This window comes from Choloepus didactylus, chromosome 13 (genome assembly GCF_015220235.1).
Source record: "Choloepus didactylus isolate mChoDid1 chromosome 13, mChoDid1.pri, whole genome shotgun sequence".
NCBI lineage: Eukaryota > Metazoa > Chordata > Mammalia > Pilosa > Megalonychidae > Choloepus > Choloepus didactylus.
In genome coordinates this window covers 55,798,584-55,818,110 of record NC_051319.1, presented here as the reverse complement: position 1 = coordinate 55,818,110, position 19,527 = coordinate 55,798,584, and the positions used below count along the sequence as shown (strand labels likewise).

General features: G+C 43.8%; 1 protein-coding gene across 1 annotated transcript in view; it reads left to right on the top strand.

Moving 5' to 3' along the window:
- TICAM2 (toll like receptor adaptor molecule 2) overlaps nucleotides 1-15,246 on the top strand; it is a 37,545-nt gene extending 22,299 nt beyond the window's left edge. Inside the window, exon 2 of the mRNA XM_037801159.1 lies at nucleotides 12,569-15,246. Coding sequence (XP_037657087.1) covers nucleotides 12,627-13,334 — 708 coding nt within the window. The 5' untranslated portion in view covers nucleotides 12,569-12,626 and the 3' untranslated portion in view covers nucleotides 13,335-15,246. The remainder of the gene's footprint in view (nucleotides 1-12,568) is intronic.
- The last annotated feature ends 4,281 nt before the right edge of the window (nucleotides 15,247-19,527 follow it).

Sequence of the window (19,527 nt, the reverse complement as noted above, 5' to 3'; positions counted from 1 at the left end):
TCTAGGCTAGTATCGCGTATACAGGATTTCGATTGGTAGGAGCGGGTGGCGGATACATGCGTCACTATGCGGAAACAGGATGCAGGCGCCATCTTGGCTTACTCGATGGGCGGGGGTAACTCTAGAGCAGGCTGCAGCGCATACGCTAGGCCCGATTCGGGAGGCGGCTTTCCACATCTCCCCCTTTCTTATTTATTTTTGACCCAGTGTCTCCAGTGATGAGCGTGCTCCCGTGAACCCAAATGGTTCACAACCTCTTTGGTGCTTTGGGGAGTCTGGACTAGGCCTCAGCCATCCAGCGGCGGAGCCTCTAGCACCAACCAGAATGCTCACGTCATATGGAGACCGGAGAGTCCGTAAGCTGGAAGCAACGTGACTCTCCCTGCAGTGCTTTGCCTGGCAACTGGGGAACAACGACGGGGGCAGGAACAGCAGTAACCAGAGTCGGGGGTGTCACTAGGTGTCTCTGTGCAATGGCTAGGGTCCAGTCTGGCCACAACTAGGACTCTGCCCTAGAGACCCACCTGAGACAAAATTATGACTACTGGTGTCGCCTTTTACACCCGAGAAACAGCCATGCGATTCGCTACAAATTTTGCTCCAAAGCGCCCCACCTGAGGCGACCAGGAAGGGGTATGGTTAATAAATCGGTCACTATCGGGGGTAACAGAGGTGGGAGTCATAGCCATCATAGTGGTAACACGCAATTGCTGCTGCGCTTGAAACAGGCGTTCTAGCAAACATTTAACAACGACTAATCCCACCAATAATCCCACTGCAATGAGGATCCAATTAGTTAAATTGGGCCAAGAGAACCAGGAAGAAACACTGTGCAATAGTTTCTGTAGAACCTCGCCTAACCCGGAGAGATCGACTTTAACGGGTTTTAACTTGATCCCCCCAATTGTGTCTAAACTAGATTCCACCTGTTGGGAGAGATTAACAAATTCAGGAAAATATGACCTTTTCAGCCAATCAGAGACTCTGGAAATGCTTCCGGTCACGTTGGCCCTGACAGGAGTGACACAGAGTTTAACCGTAAGCCACCGGGTGTCACATGTTTGCTGAAGCACTCTCCAGAGTCCATCTATTTCCAGTCCAAGTTCATCTATCTCCGCTTGGAGTTTCTGAATGGCCTGGAAATTTAAGTTCAGCATCTGATTGTGGCGGCGTAGCACGTCTCGGGTAAGGTTGACCAAGCCATTTACCGTTTCCATCGTTATGGCGAGCTGCCGATCTGTCCATGCTTGTAGCACAGCCTGCCCGATCGTTGGGACAAACAAAGAGGAAGCTACACTGGCAGCATTCGATAGCCATTCTTTTATGCCTCTTGGACGCCTAGACTTAGAGAAGGGGATATTGTTAAGTGAAACAAATTGAGAAACAGGGCCAACCCAGTCGGTTGCCTTGACGGGGAGCCAGACATAACTTGGGCGATACACTAGGATAGCGGGGCGGCGAGGCATCCGGGTCTTTGGAACGGTTGCAGACTGTAGGAGCAAGCCCTGGAAGGAAAAGGCACCTTTGAGTCTCCTTTTTACTCAAGATCCCTTCACAAGACTGGCGGCTCTTCCCTGTAACGTTAAGAAATTCAAGCAAGACTCCCTTACTTAACTCGCCATTACCAGTTTCACAAGTAGCATTCGCCGCAACTGTGGTGTTGACAACCTTGACAGAGAGGTTAGCAAAAGAGAGGATCAGTGTGTCATTGGTGAGGGGGAAGGACTCGTTGAAGCTTGTGGAGGAAATATTTCTGTCAGAAGGCAGGTGGTGGAGACCTAGAGACAGGGTACGAGTGAAAAACACAGGAGAAGCGGGAGACCCAGCAGAGAATGGGGCCAGGGTCGGGGGATGATGCCACAGGCCCCAAAGACCACTCTCCTGCGCTACCACAGTTCCACTAAAAAGAAAAAGGCAGATTAGAAGGATTGCTATAGGAGAGCAAAGAACAGAGTTACCGATCCTCTCTTTGGGCAACCGCGGGGTGGTCAGTCCTACTATTATCGTCTTGTCGGTCGTCGCCATCATCAGCAGGGTCGGAGGCTTGGTCTAATGGTTCAGGTTGTATATTCGTTGGCGTTTCTGACAGCTGTTCCTTGGCTTCTTCAGGTGATGTCACGGTTCTCACCAGTCTTTCCGGAACCCACACTGGTTGACGTCCTGGTTCCTGGGGAAAAACACAAACAGAGCCTCTGGCCCAGCTGAGCACCGGGTCAGGGCCTTTCCACTGCCCCGACAGGACATCCTTCCAACGGACTAGACCTCTATGCGGAGGACTCGGGGTGGTGTGTTGCAGGGCAGGTGTCATTCCTTGTGAATTTTCGTTTAAAAAATTATATGTGAGCAAGGCTACAGACAGTCGAGCTTTTGGGGACAGGCCGTGGCCTATACCCTCTTTCTGTTTTTTAAGCAAGTCTTTGAGAGATCTGTGCGCTCTTTCAATGATTCCTTGCCCCTGAGGGTTATAGGGGATGCCATGTTTTAATTGGACATCCATGTTGTCACAAAATTTTTGGAAGGATTTACTAGTGTAGGCAGGCCCGTTATCCGTCTTTAACGTCTTTGGCTTACCCCAAGCTGCCCATGCAGCAAGGCAGTGTGCAATGACGTGGGAGACTCTTTCTCCTGGTTCAGCAGAGGCAAATAAAACTTGGGAGCATGTGTCCACCGACACATGTAAGTACTTGATCTTACCATACTCTGAATGATGAGTGACATCCATCTGCCAAGTATCCCCTGGGGTGAGACCCCTAGGGTTGACCCCAACCGAGGGGACTGCTCTCTGCTCTGCACAATTGTTGCAGGCTCGGACAATATCTCGAGCAGCTGCACGTGGTATGCTGAACCGCTTAGCTAGGGTACCTGCATTGATGTGAAACTTGGCATGGAATTCTCGGGCTTGTTGATACGGTACCAGCGTCGGAAAGATGTGCAGCTGTCGAGTGGCTACATCTGCGCTATGGTTCCCCTGGGCCATAGGGCCAGGCAAACCTGTGTGGGCTCTAATATGGGTTATGTAAAAAGGGTGTTGCCTGGTCCATATAACCTCCTGTAGTTTGGCAAAGAACGTCCTTACTGTAGAGGAATGTTTAACAATGCCCACCGTTTCTAAAATTTGTACAGAGTTCACAACATAAGCAGAATCCGAGACGACATTTAAGGGCTTGGAAAGGCTTTCCAGGACTGCAATGATAACCTGCAGTTCTACCCATTGAGGCTTTTGTGGTTGGAAGAGCACTGTTTTAGGAGTGTCCCCCTCCACACAATACGCCCCTGTTCCGGAGCTGGAGCCGTCCGTGTATACGGTGGGGGCGCCTGCTAGTGGCCTAGGAGAGGTTACTTTGGGAAAAATCACTGGGTGCCGGGTGACAAACTGCAAGAGAGGAGCCTTAGGGAACTGATTGTTAATGGGACCAAGAAATGTACACCGGAGAATGGCCCATTGATCTATGCATCCGGTGAGTATCTCAAGCTGCTGGGAAGAATAAGGCACCCTGAGATTTTTGGGCTGCTGACCGAAATGCTGCACAGCCCTTTTAATGCATTCTAGGGCCAAGTCTGCAACCGCTGTAGGATAGTGCTCTAGGACTTTTTTGGGGGAAACTCCAGGGTGGACCCAGAGCAGCGGCCCCCGCTGCCACAGTACCGCAGTGGGCTGTAATTCTGTCGGCAGCACGCAGGCTTCAAAAGGCTCATCAGGGTCTATTCTCTTCAATGCAGCGCCACTGAGCGCCTGTTCCACCTGGCATAGTGCTCGCCTTGCCTCTGGAGTGAAGCTTCGAGGTGAGTTTATATTAGAATCCCCCTTCAACAGGTCGAACAAAGGTGTTAGTTTGACATTGGGTATTTTTAGGTATGGACGGATCCAATTGATATCCCCCATGAGTTTTTGTAGATCATTGAGAGTGTGTATATTGTCTAGCCTGAGAGACACCTTTTGGGGGGAAACATGAGTGGGTGCGACTTTCGCCCCCAGGAAAGTGGTAATGTCAGTCATTTGGATTTTTTCAGGGGCAATCTCTAGGTTAGCTTCTCTAAGACTAAGGACTAAATGTGACAAAACTGTTTTAAGAAGATCTGTGTCTCTATGGGCTAAGAGAATGTCATCCATATAATGGATGATTTTCACTTGAGGGAACTGCTGCCGAGTGCTAGCTAGCTTCGCAGCGACATACAGCTGGCACATGGTAGGACTATTAGCCATGCCTTGGGGCAGGACTGTCCATTCAAAGCGTTGACAGGGCTCCTCTTGATTACTAGAGGGCACAGTAAAGGCAAACTTAGGGGTGTCTTCAGGGTGGAGCGGAATAGAAAAGAAGCAATCTTTCAGATCTATGATGAAAATCGACCAGTGCTCCGGTAATGCCGAGAGGAGGGGCAGTCCCATCTGAACGGGCCCTAAAGGCTCCATGCAATCGTTAATAGCTCTTAGATCATGTAGCAGTCTCCATTTACCAGATTTCTTTTTATTACGAATATAGGGGTGTTCCACGGTGACGTGGAAGGGGCGATATGGCCCTTTTCTAGTTGTTCTGATACTAGGGCGTGCAACGCTGCAAGTTTTTCCTGTGGCAAGGGCCACTGAGGCACCCACACCGGAGCCTCGGTTTTCCATTTTAGTTTTATAGGTGTGGGTGGGAATCTCTCCTCAGTGGCCCCTATGAAAAACCCAAGCCTCGTCTGTCAGACTTGGGGGCAGCTTGTATAGGCTCCGCACGTCCGTGCAGTGAAGCTCCTAAACCCTTGCCGGGGGTATACCCCATTTCTTTTAGCAGTCGCTTAGAGGTTGGGGAGTAGCCGCTAATTAAAGTAACGTCCATTTGGGTCAGAATGTCTCTTCCCCACAAAGACACAGGCAGGGCTAATACATAAGGCTGGAAACTGCCTTGGTGTCCTTCTTCATCGGCCCAATGAAGGGCAGCTGCACTGAGCATGGGCGCTGAAATTTGGCCTATTCCTCTAATGGGCTCTTCCGCCCTGCTCGTTGGCCAGGTGGGGGGCCATTCTTGTTGTCTTATGATAGACCGATCGGCCCCTGTATCGAGCAGGCCCAAGAAAGATCTGCCTTGCACCTTAATGGTTAGCATAGGTCGAGACTCCAGGGACATATGGAGTCCCTCAAAAATCGCTCCACTGGATCCGAACCCTTTTTCCCCTCTCTGTCTGATTCTGCTTGGAAAGACTGCATGTAAGCTGGGTAAGAGCAGGAGCTGCGCCAGCTTATCACCTTCTGCAATGACTAAGGTGCCCCGCTGAGATTGAACCATAACTTGGGCACGGCCTGTGAAATCTGAATCTACAAGTCCTGGTATAACTGTTAATCCTTTCAGGGCCGTGGATGCTCTTCCCAATATGAGCCCTACAGTACCAGCCGGTAAGGGCCCCTTGAAGGAGGTCCCTACTAACTGGACACCCATGGAGGGGGTTAGTACGAGTCTGGAGGTGGCACAGAGGTCCAGTCCTGCTGAGCCGGGGGACGCACGAATTTGATCGGATCCTGTGTTGTCGAATGGCATGCAAGGGGGTCCGTCGAAAGGGCGGACCCCCTCTTCCCGTTTTTTGGAATCTGCTCGGGGCGGCCAGAGAGGCGTCTACCCTGCGCATCGAAAACCGATTTACAGTCTTCTGCGCGGTGGGGGCCTTTGTGGCAACGGCCACACGGCCTGGTTGCTGCACCTGGTTCGCCAAACCGTTGAGTGGCAGGGGGTTGACGTCTATTGGGACAATCTCTCTTAAAGTGCCCTGATTGGCCACAGCCATAGCACCCGTTAGACTTTGCCCCTAAGGTTCTCGGGCTTTTTGTAGCCACCTGTAGGGAGCTGGCTAGCATGGCAGCTAGACCTGCATTAGTTAAAGGGCTGCCAGCATCTCTACAGAGCCTGACCCACTCTGTCAAATTTTTTGCTCTGTTTTGTGCCAGGATAACTTTGCACTCCTTGTTGCACTGCTCAAAAATCATTTGCTTAACCACAGTCTCTGCTACTCCTGGATCTGAGAAGATTCTCTCAGCTGCGGTTTGCATCCTGGCTACAAAATCCGCAAATGGTTCTGTGGGGCCTTGGTGTATGTTGCTGAGTGAGGCCTGAGCCTCTCCCTCACCTGTTAGCTTTTTCCAGGCACCCACAAAACAGCGGAAGATCTGGGCATAGACCTCTTGTGGGAAACCCGTTTGGTTCTGGGCATGGGCGCCTCTCCCCAACAGCATGTCAGCATTCCACCCGCCACGTCTCCCCGCCGCATTCCTTGCGGCCTGCTCTTCAGCTAACTCCTCAAACCATGCTTTCCAATCTATGAATCGGCCTGACGGCAAGCAAGCACGGGCTAGCTGAAAAATATCTGCGGGTGTATGATTTAGAGCAGAGAGGTTCTCGATCATGTTCAAGGTATAAGGGGCATTGGGGCCATACTGATGGACGGCCTGCCTCAATTCCCTCAATAGTTTGTAATCATATGATTCGTGCCGATTGCCACCTTGGGGATTGATAATAACCGGGTACATTTCTGAGACTGGCTGCGGCTCAAGTGGCTGGTAGCCACCCAGCATGCCAAAAGGTCTAAATGTTGTGAAAGGGTTCCATCTCCAGAAATGTCTCCCACCACTACCTAATGGCAAAGGGTCCTGAGGGCCTGTATACTCGGGCGGGGGGTACGGCAAAGGTTGCCCCTCCCCTGACCGACCCATCGGGGTTTCCGGGTCTGGCAGCAAAGGATAATTACATTTACTGGGCATGGCCACTAGAGGGAGCTCTCGGCAAGGTCCTTTGGTGGGACCGCCCAAGGCGTCAGTTGGGAGCTGGGGTGTCCCTGGGGGTGCAGCGGTAGACATTGGCGGGGCGGAAGGCCGCACGGGTGTGGCGGGAGGCTCCTCCCACTCAATTAGCGGGGATGCTTCCGCCTTCTCGTCAGTATCGCTATCTGACTCTGAGTCAGAGTCACTGGACTCCGGCGGTTTGCCCTTACAGGAGCCGTCCGCTGACGAAACTGACTGGGTTTCTTGGAGCGCGCACCGTGCTTCTTGCAAGACAGAGGACGGGCTTAGGCCGGTAGCCGATTCTAGTTCAAGGACCGCACGGACGGTCTCCCATATGGGTACTAGAATCGGGTCCATACACACGCCCGTCTGGCGCGCTCGGTCTATGTCGCGACCGAGCTTCATCCAAGAGGGTAGGCTAAGGCTGCCGGTGCAGGCAAACCAAGGGGCAAAAGTATCAACATCATCAAGAAAATGCTGAAGGGAGCTTTTCCTGACCGAGATACCCCGTTGTTTCAAAAGGTTCTTTAAGGGAGCTAAGAGAGGTGAACTTCCGGACTGCCCCATGATTGCAGTCGGCACTATACTTCAGTCACTCGGAGAGCTCTTCCGAGTCCCCCGGGGTCACCTGAAAACCCACGGGCCCTAACTATCATGTAATAAGACGCACTCACCTTCTCGCGTTGATCAGGCGCGGGAAGTCCGCCGTAAGCTCGACGCGCAGCGCTGCTCTCCTCACAGAGGGACCGTCGAGAGCGAGGCAGGAGGAGGAGCTTCCCCGTACGGGCCACCACTTGTCCGGCGCTGCCCCGCTTGGTCCCCGGTTCCCGGCCGGCGAGGGGAAACAGGGAAGGAGAGAGAGAGATGCAGACTGCGCGAACTAACCTGGTCATGAATCACGACTCGAACCACACGGCAGTTGTGAAAGCAAGCCCTTTACTACAGCTAGATGAACATTCTGTGTTACTGGTTCCCACACGGGGCACGGCGCCTCGTGGGAGAGCAGCCTCGATGTGGCCGTCAGGCACGGCTCCTTGTGGGCTGTCTCACCCTACCCCGTCCGGGTAAGACCTTTTATACACAATTAACAACCAATAAGCTTCTAGGCTAGTATCGCGTATACAGGATTTCGATTGGTAGGAGCGGGTGGCGGATACATGCGTCACTATGCGGAAACAGGATGCAGGCGCCATCTTGGCTCACTCGATGGGCGGGGGTAACTCTAGAGCAGGCTGCAGCGCATACGCTAGGCCCGATTCGGGAGGCGGCTTTCCACAGTCCACTTAGCACAAGATGCAAGTGGGCCCCCTGCTCCCTTAATTCTTAGCTTTGTGTCCGTGTCTCATTCCTGCGTCTCCCTGTCAGCAATACCTTACCTCAACAAACAGTTCACAGACTGGCAACCTGTGCCTGGGCTACACTTTGAGTAGCACTGTTGTAAAGCATAAGCCATTCTTGTGTAAATTTTTCTTCAGTTTCTTTGCTATGAATTTAATAATAGCTGATAATATTTATTGATCATTTACTATGTGCTAAGCTTTTTATGCAGCAGTGTTCTAAGTACCAGTGTTCTAAACCCTTTAATCTCCATAAAAACCCTAAAGGTAGGTACTATTATTATATCAAAACACAAAGATATTCAGTAACTTGTATGAAGTCACACAGTTATTTATAGCAAGTCTGGGATTTTCAGTTGTAAAACAGGCAGTCTGATTCCAGAGTGCATAGTCTTAATGAAGATGGAATTTTCTATTCATCTTTTGCATGCTATGTTTCCTCCTTTTTATTTCATGTAATATTTTTGCATAGTTGCTATGGCACATTTACCATGCTGTTCTTCTAACCTCACTCCTGTTTAATAGGGGAATTCTATTGGGACTCTCTTTTGCCTAGATATAAAGTGGATAAAGTCTGTAATCTTCTTACCTCAGACCTGTTGTTCTTCCCTTCAGATGATAATTTAAGGGCTTCATTCTAATACATTATGTTTTTCCACATTCCTGTTGCCTGGGGGAATATGAGTAGCTCTATTGGACTGTGGTCAATAATTGGTAGCTTTGGTCTTAGTCCTTTTTTGGACGTAGGAGGTGGAAGTTATGTGTGTCATTCCATCTAGTTAAAAGCAAAAAAATTGGTCAAGCCCTACAGAGGGAAATTTTGCCAAATCAATCAATATTAAAAATGCATTTGTCTTTTGATATAGAATCCCATTTGGGGGGATTATACTACATATGAACTTTCACAATGACTTTTGTACAAAGTTATTCATCACAGCATTGTTCATATTAGTAGTAAACTGGAAACAACTCACATATTTAAGAACAGGCATGGTTACAGTACATACACACACTGGAAGATTATGCAGTTGTAAACTAAAATGAGGAAGTTCTGTATATGCTGATACGGAAGGCTCTGAGGTTATAGTATGAAAGTAAAAAGGAATCTCTCTCTCTCTCTCTCTCCATATATATATATATATTTATATATATATATATATATATATATATATATATATATACACATACATATACACACACACACACTCTGCTGTTGTTTGGTATATCTATATAATGCTACCTCCTTTGAAAGAAAGGAGAGGAAAAAAGAATATATATTCTTAAAGAAACACTGGAAGGATATAGGAGAAACTAATAAAAGAGGTTACCAGTAGCAGTTCATGGGGGTAAGTGACAGGATGGATGGGGACAAGGGTGGGAATGAGACTTTTCAATAGGATCTTTTCATAATTATTAGGTGATTCAACCATTACATTTTCTAAAAAAGTAAGTGGAAAATGCATATACACATGTTTCTGTTTTTGTGAACAATGACTTCATAGGGCTCTCCGCAGCTGCCACTCTTTCCTCCCATTTAGCTTAGGGAAAAGAAGAAAGAGTTGAAGCCTAAATGTTTTAACATTGGTGCTATCTCTGATGGGTAAGAGGACTTCGAATGAAGCTTTCCAGTATTCTTTTTTGCCCTCATCCCAACCTATTTTCACCAACATTCCATACCTTTCTTCTGTTCTAGTAAAGCCCTCTTTATTGATGGAGTTAATTGGCTGAGAGTGAACGTGATATTTCATAAGTCTCTCAACTTCTCTCAGCCCCAAGAACCACAGTGAAGAATCCTGGCCATTTCCCCATCTCTGAATCACTCTGGTGGTATATATTAGGGTTCTCCAGAGAAACAGAACTGACAGGATATATAGACATATACGTATATATCATTATATATTTATTTTATATATTTTATTATATATAATTATATATATATGTGCATGTGTATATATATAGATATAGATATGAAATTAAGAGACTTATTATAGGAATTGGTGCATGTGACAGTGGGGATTGGCAAGTCTAAATTCCTCAGGGCAGGCCACAGCCTGGAAACTCCAATAAAGTGAAATTTGGCACATCCAAACTCCGTAGGGCAAGTTGTGAGATGGAAATTCCAATGAAAGTGAAATTGAAAATGCTGAAGTGAAATTGAATTTGTCTTCCTTCTGACTTCTGAAATCCTAAATTCCGCCTTTTAAGATCCCCAACTGAGTGGTTGAGGAGTCTCCTCACATAGCTACCGACAGTCTCATTTGTTGATTGTAGATACAATCAGCCACAGATGCAATCAACTGCTTATAGATACAAATCCATCTATGGAATACCCTTGCAGTAACAATCAGGCCAGTGTTTGCTTAAACAAACAATGACACCATAACCTAGCCAAGCTGACTTGTGAACTTAACCATCACATGGTGGAAAAGGCAGATATTGTAACACACGGTTTTCCTCATCTTTTTCCCTTGGCTATACCCTTCCTTTCTCTCTTCAAATAAGAAAGCTATAGTGAAGTTTTTCAGACATTGTTGCTAATTTTTTTCCCTCTGGTATGATTAGGGTGGGAGTGGGTAGGAATTCTTAGAAGTTAGAACAGCACATCATAGATTTGTAGAATCTTTTGCTTTTTTTTGTTGACTGTTATTTAAGAAAAATAAGACATAATGTAATTCTTTATTTTTGTGTGTTTGTTTTTATTTATTTCAAAAGATTTGTGATCTGGCTTGACACACAATTTTACCCCAGAAATTCTTGACACTTTATGAATATCTGTTACACTATCTCAATTGCACTTATCTTCTCCAGCGGGCGATTAAGATAATGAGGCTACATTGATTCAACAAACCTATTTCAATGAATAAGTGAAGATTATTTTAATTGAAACAGTAAACAGGTGCCTCTGAATGGCTTAACAACTGTTTTCTAATGCAGAGGAAGCATTCATTCTGCAACTTTGCAGGGCAAAACCTTTTCTCATAGTGCAATAACAAAAGTCAGCAGTTATTCCTAACCAAATGGCCACCAATGAAGGGAGCCCAAATTAATTTTCTTTTAATATTTGAGATGTATGAATGTAGCATTTTAGAGTTATTATGCTTTAAAATACCTTTTGGTAACTAGCACAATATACCCTGGAGCTGGAACCTAAAGCACAGGCATAATGAATGACAGGTGGTGGCCAAAAATTCCTTCACAATTCAGATGCATCAGCAAATCCTTTCATCCCTTATATATGTTAGAATGAAATTCTCTACATGTTTTTCCTTATCTTTTCTTCCCACAAGTTTTCTCACCACTTTTGCTGAACAGCTTCCTAACCTGAATTATTTAGGCATGTAGCTGTAGCTATGTTAATTATGTCATCATAATTAGTCTTCTTGGACTCTAGTTACTGTTCATAAACAATACATAAAATGCTCTGGAATATAGACTGTGGACACATATATGAAAGTATGGAACCTGTGTTTATCTATTCTACATTTTCTGTCTTTTGATAAGAGTCCCTCTTGGAAACTGCATATTTCATAGGTAATAATATATATTATTAGCAACACTTCAACATTATCTGAAAATTATTAAATTAGATTCACCCAGGGAACCTTTCTTCTACAGCTGATCTAATTCTTCAACTCTGAATTTAGAAATTTTAAAATAAAAGAATGAGTAATTATAATCATATTTTGTTGGTTTCACTAGAGAAAATCACAAGCCTTTGTTTCCAGAATTCACTTCTAAACTGAGATGTTAATTTTTTCCTAGGTGATTAACATATGTTTTCTTCAGTTTTTCCAGGATTATCTGGAAAAGATACTTCTAACTTTTCACACACCCTTATAATTTCTTTTTCACCAGCCCCCATCCTACAACACTGCTTGACCCCAGACTAACAAAACGCTCTGAACCAGTAAACCCTACACATCATTTCATTTGACATTTTGGATCTTTTCTTTATGCTGAGTCCATAGAGCTGCTGCCAGCCATCTTTAGGGTATTTCTATTTTGTTTTGTATGTGTTTTTTATTTAAAAAATCATATTTGATATTTAAATATGCTGTCTCTTTAGATGTTTTTTGTTTCTACTCTACACAATCATTTGCTAATGGAGAAGTTGGGTTTAAACTCCATAGGGATAGAGTGGTATGGTACCTTTTCACTAAAATACCAAAGTAATTTATTTTAAGCTGGAGGTTTATAATGCTAATATAATACTTAAATTTTCCAAATGTCTACTGTCATGTTAAACTGGGTCTTCTGTTTAACTTACCTTGGAATGCCTGTGGTAGCCCTTGTGAGGCTCACAAAAGACAAGTGATTTGGCTTTCCAGTTATCTATTCAGCATTTCTTTCTTAGGACCTTTATATTATAATCTGTTTGAGCTTTTCAGGTTGAATGAAAGTTTCCATTTTTAATGTTTTGATTATATTTACAAATTAAAATTACAATATTCATCTGCTTTATTTTTATTTCTTCTTTTAGAATGAAACAAGTGCTGAGAAATAAATAAAGCACTCCTCTTGTGACTTGGATATTTATCATGGGTGTTGGGAAATCTAAAATAGATCCATGCCCTCTTTCCCCCTCTTGGGGTAAAAACCACAGTGTGAATGCAAGTCAAAGACATCATAAGTCAGATTCCAAGAAATCTGAAGAAATTTCCCTGCATGATCAAGCCAAGCATAACAATACAACGGAGGAGCCAGCAGGAAAGCAGGAGGGACATGAAGGAATGGAAGAGATGCCTGAGGAGGAAGCAGAAGACGAGGTGTTTCTCAAATTTGTGATATTGCATGCAGAAGATGACATAAATGAAGCCCTCAGGGTTCAGGATCTGCTACAAAATGACTTTGGTGTCAAACCTGGGATAATCTTTGCTGAGATGCCCTGTGGTAGACAGCATTTACAAAATCTAGATGATGCTGTAAATGGGTCTGCGTGGACAATCTTATTATTGACTGAAAACTTTTTAAGAGATACCTGGTGTAAGTTCCAGTTCTATACGTCCCTAATGAACTCTGTTAACAGGCAGCACAAGTACAACTCGGTTATACCCTTGCGGCCGCGGAACAATCCCCTTCCCCGAGAGAGGACTCCCTTTGCGCTACGAACCATCAATGCCCTGGAGGAAGGAAGTCGTGGCTTTCCTACCCAAGTAGAAAGAATTTTTCAGGAGTCTGTGTATAAGACACAACAAACTATATGGAGAGAGACAAGAAATATGGTGCAAAGGCAATTTATTGGCTAAGATGACGCATCCGACACATGGCTGGCTCTTATTTTGTAAAATACATTTCTTTTCTTAACTTGAGATAGCAATTTCTAGGAAATGTTTAAATAACGGCCTTATTCTTACAGAAACTTACAGAACAAAGGAAAGATACATTTCTGCAAGAAAACCAGTAAAATTGAGGTACTCTTTGATGTTTCAGTAAACTCAAGATTGTCGGAGTTTCGAGGACTTTCCTCTCACAGTTTTCATAGTTTATGGATATGGCAAAGGATATAATCAATTGATATGTCTTGTATTGAACCTTGAACAAAAACATTTTTAAGTTGTGATAATGCTTTCCATCTCTGAATTTTGTTCTTCTCAAAGCAAATGCAGGAGAAAATGGTGCCAAGAGATCTGACCACCCTTCCTCTTGAAGAGCCTTTCATCAATGTTGCAATAAAGTATTCCCGGTATAGGCACTCAGAAATATGGATTGCCAGAAATGAAATTTAGAACACTGAATATTGATGAATTTGAAATCAGAAGTAGAGTTTAGGATGTTGGGCATTTAAAAAGAACCCAGTCAAAAGTGTTTTCTTTTCTGCTGGAATTTACACATTTAGAGGCAATTCCCACCATTGATTAGCAGCCTGTTTTATAGCCTATAAATTAGGGATTCCAAGGAGTGGTGTTGAAATGTCCCCTGGAGGCTGATGCTCTCTATGTTAGTCATCTTTGTAGCCAGGGCTTTATTTGCAGAGCTTGTGAAAGGTGTGTGATTGTGTATGATTAGCCAGATGCTCTCCTTTAAAATCAATAACTTCTCTTATTATGGCAACCTTTAAGAAGTCTCTCTCACACACAATGGTCTACCAAGGAAATATTTCCCATCTAGGTTCTTAGAATAGCCTGACTCTGTGTGTGTGTGTGTGTGTGTGTGTGTGTGTGTGTGTGTGTGTGTGTGTTGTGGATTATTTTTTAAAGACTTGAGATAGAAGTAGGCAATGTGTTTTATCACCTCCTCTTCTAGTGCCCCAGACTCATAACAAGTCAGAAGGGTCCCTTTCCCTGCTGGTCCTTTTGCCCCATCTGATATTGAGAACACCATCAAGTACAGTTTGGGGATGGGATGGAGTGTGAGTCACATTATGTTGTAATGGGAAAAGCACCTGATAGGGGTCAGGAGACCTGATTCCAGTCCAATCTTTGCCACTGAGGATGAATGTGACTGTGGACAAGCCACTTATTCTCCTTTATCTGTGAAATGAAAGGGTTGGATTGATGGCTCTCTGAGGGCCTTTGTCTTCTCCCAGAATGTGAAAAACTAGGAACCAGAAAAGGGAACAAGCAAAATGGAAAGAATTGTATAATGTGATATATAATATGATAATGGCAAGAGGCTTTATATGTTTACAATGAAATGTTAGTTTTATGTATTTAACAGCATAGTTGATTTTTAATCCTGTCCATTACAATCTTATTGTTTCAGAAAAGAATTATAATACATGCTTACTTAGGTTTTTTAAGAATACATTTTTAGAAGGAACTTTGAGCAAAGATATTCTCCCTACCATTTCTTTCCCCTCATCCCTACTTCTTATCCTACAAGTATTGGGGTCTGCACACATCTTTCTGCTGTCCACCTCTTAATAGCCATGTGCCAAAATGTTCCATGAGGAACACTTTCCACAAATCCTGTAAATAAGTTAAAACCTTGTACTCTATTAGTTCTTCTTAATGAAGGAGATTGTTTTTATTGCATGTTACATTTTCTTGACCTCAAGTTATTTTCTGTCATTGTAGCTTGCTATGACTTTTCTTTTTCAGTTTTAAATAATAAATATTCTTTTTTTTTTTTGCCATAATGTTCCTGTATCTTAAATCTTGTGTACTAATAAAACATTAAATTACTCACCTTTCATGTCTGCCAAACTGGAAGCAATTGAGGATGGATAGTATTTTTTAAAATAAATGCTTTTGTTCCTTACCCTTGACTAAACTTAATTATTTTAGCTCCAATGAAGATTATGAAAAACTGTTTTGAAAAGAAGCATCAATATGTACTCCTCCACAGAGCACAAGACATTATGTCTCACCTGAATTGGAGTTAGATATATTTTGTTTAAATGCAATTTTATTGAGATATATTCACATACCGTATAATCCTTCCAAAGTATAAATCAGTGGCTCACACTATCATCATATAGTTGGGTATTCATCACCACAGTCAATTTTACAACATTTTCATGACTCCAAGATAAAGAAAAAAATAAAAAGAAAACTAAAAAAGAACACCCAAAACATTCCATACCCCTTATCCCCCACCCCCATAATTTATAAATATTTTTTGTCTTTATTTTATTACTCATCTGTGCACACACTGGATAACAGGAGTGTCAGACACAAGGTTTTCACAATCACACAGCCCCATGATAAAAGATATATAGTTATACAATCATCATCAAGAATCAAGTCTACTGGATTGCAGTTCAACAGATTCAGGTATCCTTCTAGCTATTCTAATGCACCAGAAACTAAAAAGGAATATCTATATAATGCGTAAGAGTAACCTCCAGAATGACCTCTCAATTCTATTTTAAATCTCTCAGCCACCGAAACTTTATTTTGTTTCATTTTCTCTTCCCCCTTTTGGTCCAAGAAGGCTTTCTCAATCCCACAATGCCAGGGTCAGGCTCATCCCTTGGGGTCATGTCCCACGTTGCAAAAGAGACTTACACTCCTGTGAGTCAGGTCCCACGTATGGGGGAGGGTAGTGAGTTTATTTCCAGAGTTGGCTGAGAGAGAGAGGCCACATCTGAGTAACAAAAGAGGCTCTCTAGGGGGGTGACTCTTAGGCATAATTAAAAGTAGGTTTAGCTTCTCCTTTGCAGGAATAAGTTTCATAAGGGCAAGCCCCAAGATCAAGGGCTTGATTTATTAAATTCGGAGTCCTTAATGCTTGAAAGAATATCAGGAATTCCCCAAGAGGGGAAGTTTAATATTTCCACATTTCCCCCCAGTCCCTCAAGGGGACTTTGAATAATTTTTTTAATTTTCTGCCCAAAATGGAGTTCAAGATTTTTGACAAAGAAAAATCTTAAATCCTGAATAACTGCATATGTTGAAATGAATAACTATAGCAGGGTATTACTAAAATAGTTAAACTGAGAGTGATGAGAGGTAAAAGTGTGGGCTTAGTCATGTGTTTGTGTGTGTGTACATATGTACATGTATATAATATAGATAACCAAAACACACACACAGAAACATGGGGGAAATTCTTGAAAATTGTGCCACATGCTGAGGAGCTTCCATTTTAAATACTCTATGGGCCTTAATGCCCACCCTGGAGCTGCACACAGAAGAATCTGAGTTGTGCCTTACATAGTGGTTAGGATGTTGTGGTGGTTCAGAGCTACAGACCTCAGAAAAACATGTCCATAAATTTAAGCCATTCCTGTGGGTGTGAGCCCATTGTAAGAAGGACCTTTTAATGAGGTTTCTTCAGTAAAGGTGTGCCCCAACTCACTCAGAATGGTTCTTAATCCCATTGCTAGAGTCCTTTATAGGCAGAATGAAATTCAGACAAAGAGAAAGTCATGAGAAGTCAAAGTCAACGGGATCTGGAAGAGAAAGGAGTAGATGCCATCACGTGTGCTGACATGTTACAGAAAAGCCAAGGACCGTGGATCACTGACAGCCAGCCCCAGAATGCCAGTCTTTGGGAAGAAAGCATCGCCTTGATGATGCCTTGATTAGCACTTTTCCTGGTCTCAAAACAGTGAACCAATAAATTCCTATTGCTTAAGCCGAACCATTGCATGGTATTTGCTTTAGCAACAAGGAAATGAAAACAGATGCTTTCAGCCGTAAAATATAGAAAACCCAATGCCACATGGCCTAAAACATAACACAAACTCATTATCTGTCTTAGTTTCCTAGGGCTGCCATAACAACTGATCACAAACTGGGTGGCTTAAAACCATGGCAATTTGTTGTCTCACAGTTCTGGTGTCAAAACATCCAACGTCAAGGTGTTGGAAAGGCCATGCTCCCTCTGAAATCTGTAGGGGAGAATTGGTTCCATGCCTCTCTCCTGGCTTACAGCCAGCAATCTTTGGTGTTCCTTGGCTTGTGGTATAACTGAAATGCTTCATTTGTCATCACATGGCTATTTTCTCTGCCTGTCTGTGTCCAAATTCCCTCTTACAAGGACATCTGTTATTTTGGATTAAGGGCCACCCTACTCCAGTATGACCTAATTTTAACTTAACTAATTTCATTTGCAAGGATCTTATTCCTAAATAACAACACTTTCACAGGTACCAGGAGTTAGGATTTCAACATATCTTTTTCAGGGACAGAAGTCAACCCATAATATTATCTCACTTCACAAGAAGTCTCCCAAGGTATAGAGGCTCAAAGGTGCACTAAAATCCCAGGTTCTTTCCGTCTCTCTGATCAGCCAACTTTAGGGTTTTAGTTGAGCGCCCACTGGAGTTGTGCCACGGCTGCTTCAGTGTCAGGCACTATATACAGACATGACAGTGTCCAGCATAATAAGATGATTGGACTTGCCTACCCTAGTAGAGAAAAATAGTTTTTTTCATTTCATTATGTAAAATTGCTGATACCTGGTGATAATAAAACAGCAACTGACTTCTAGTTGATTCTATTTTTTTTTTTAAATTCTCTCTACCTGCACTCAAGGTGGTCTTCTCTTACAGTCACCCCAACCCACCCCCCTGAACACTGCTGCTGTGGAGTCTGATTTGAATTACATCAGTAGATTTGAATTCCGTCTCTGTCCTCTATAATTGTGCCTTTAAGCAAGACTCCTAACTCTGTGTCTCAGTGTCCTCATTTAAAAATAGTGTTAATAATAATACCTCCCTAAAAGGGTTATTTTGAGAATTAAAATGAGGTAATACATGTGCAGTGCTCAAATTGTGCCTCACACACAGCTATTACATCCTTATGCTACTAAAACTATTATTGTTGCCTACACACATTTAATCAGCAACATGGGATGGGGGAGAGGGCAAGTCAAGCTTATCCACAACCCTATTCTTGGAACCCTTGCAACTTGTAGAGAATAGATTTTCAACAAAGAGAAAAAAGGATGCTGGTCCTTGTTTCCATGTGCAGAAGTTTCTATCAGGGTTCCAAAAAAGTGAGAGGAGCCCTCTGATCAGCAAGAGATGCATGAGCTGTTACTCGTGGGTGTGGATGCAGAGGGAGCTGATGGGTGGGAGGATGCAAGAGTATAGCCCCATTACTCTAACGAGTTAGGAAAGTTGAGACATAAACTAGAAAAGCAGGAAAGCAGAGTCTAAGAGCCCCAGTCTTGTAGCCAGTTCAGGGAGTGGCCCAGCTGTGGATGACTTCTGCAGTGGTGGATTCTTATCTTACTTTGGCATACATTTGAGTTTGAGGGGGGAAATCCATTTAACTCATCCCTATTCTGGGACTCAGCAACTCCCAGATAATTTTGCTTCATCTAGGAGTAGAGGCTGGATGAAGTTTAGTGAGACTGTTCCCGCTTGGGGTCAGGGTAGAGGGCAGTAAGAGAAACACTAATCTGCTGTTCTCCTTCCTTTCTTAACTTTGATTTCTACCCCAAATTCAACAGGTTCTTTCTGGAATTAATCCTTTCTCATTCAAGTCAGGGTTATTTTCTCCTTCGGTTCCTTGTCCTTCACCTTGGCAGATGGAAGGTATTAGTGGGGTTTAGGGGTGGAAGCAAAACCTCCTTAAAGGCCCCAGATCTCACTGTGTATTGAATGACAGAACTAGTTAAAGAAACGAGTACCCTTAGTCTTCTCTACTATAGCTCATCCCTAATCTAAGCCTAGTTGCTGATTGTTGGGGTTGTTTCAAAGCCTAAAAAAGCCAATCATTTCATCATCAGGCAGGAAATACTAAATTCATACATACATAGATGTGATTTTGCCAAGCCATCTCCATGCACAGCAGAGGACCCTGCAACAAAGAGGTCAAAGGAGTTTTCACAAACACATTGCAGAGATATCTGAGTTGGGCCAATGCTGCTGAGGATTTAGGGTGACTCAGTATAAATATCCAATTCAGGAGAATCATCTCAGTGCAGGTAAAGAAATCACATGTCACACTTCACTGTTGAGTAAGACTGTTTCCCGCTTTAGGTAAGGCCTATTGACCAGTGGCTGGGGTGGTGCTGCACTTGGGGCTTGTGAGGAGCTGTTGC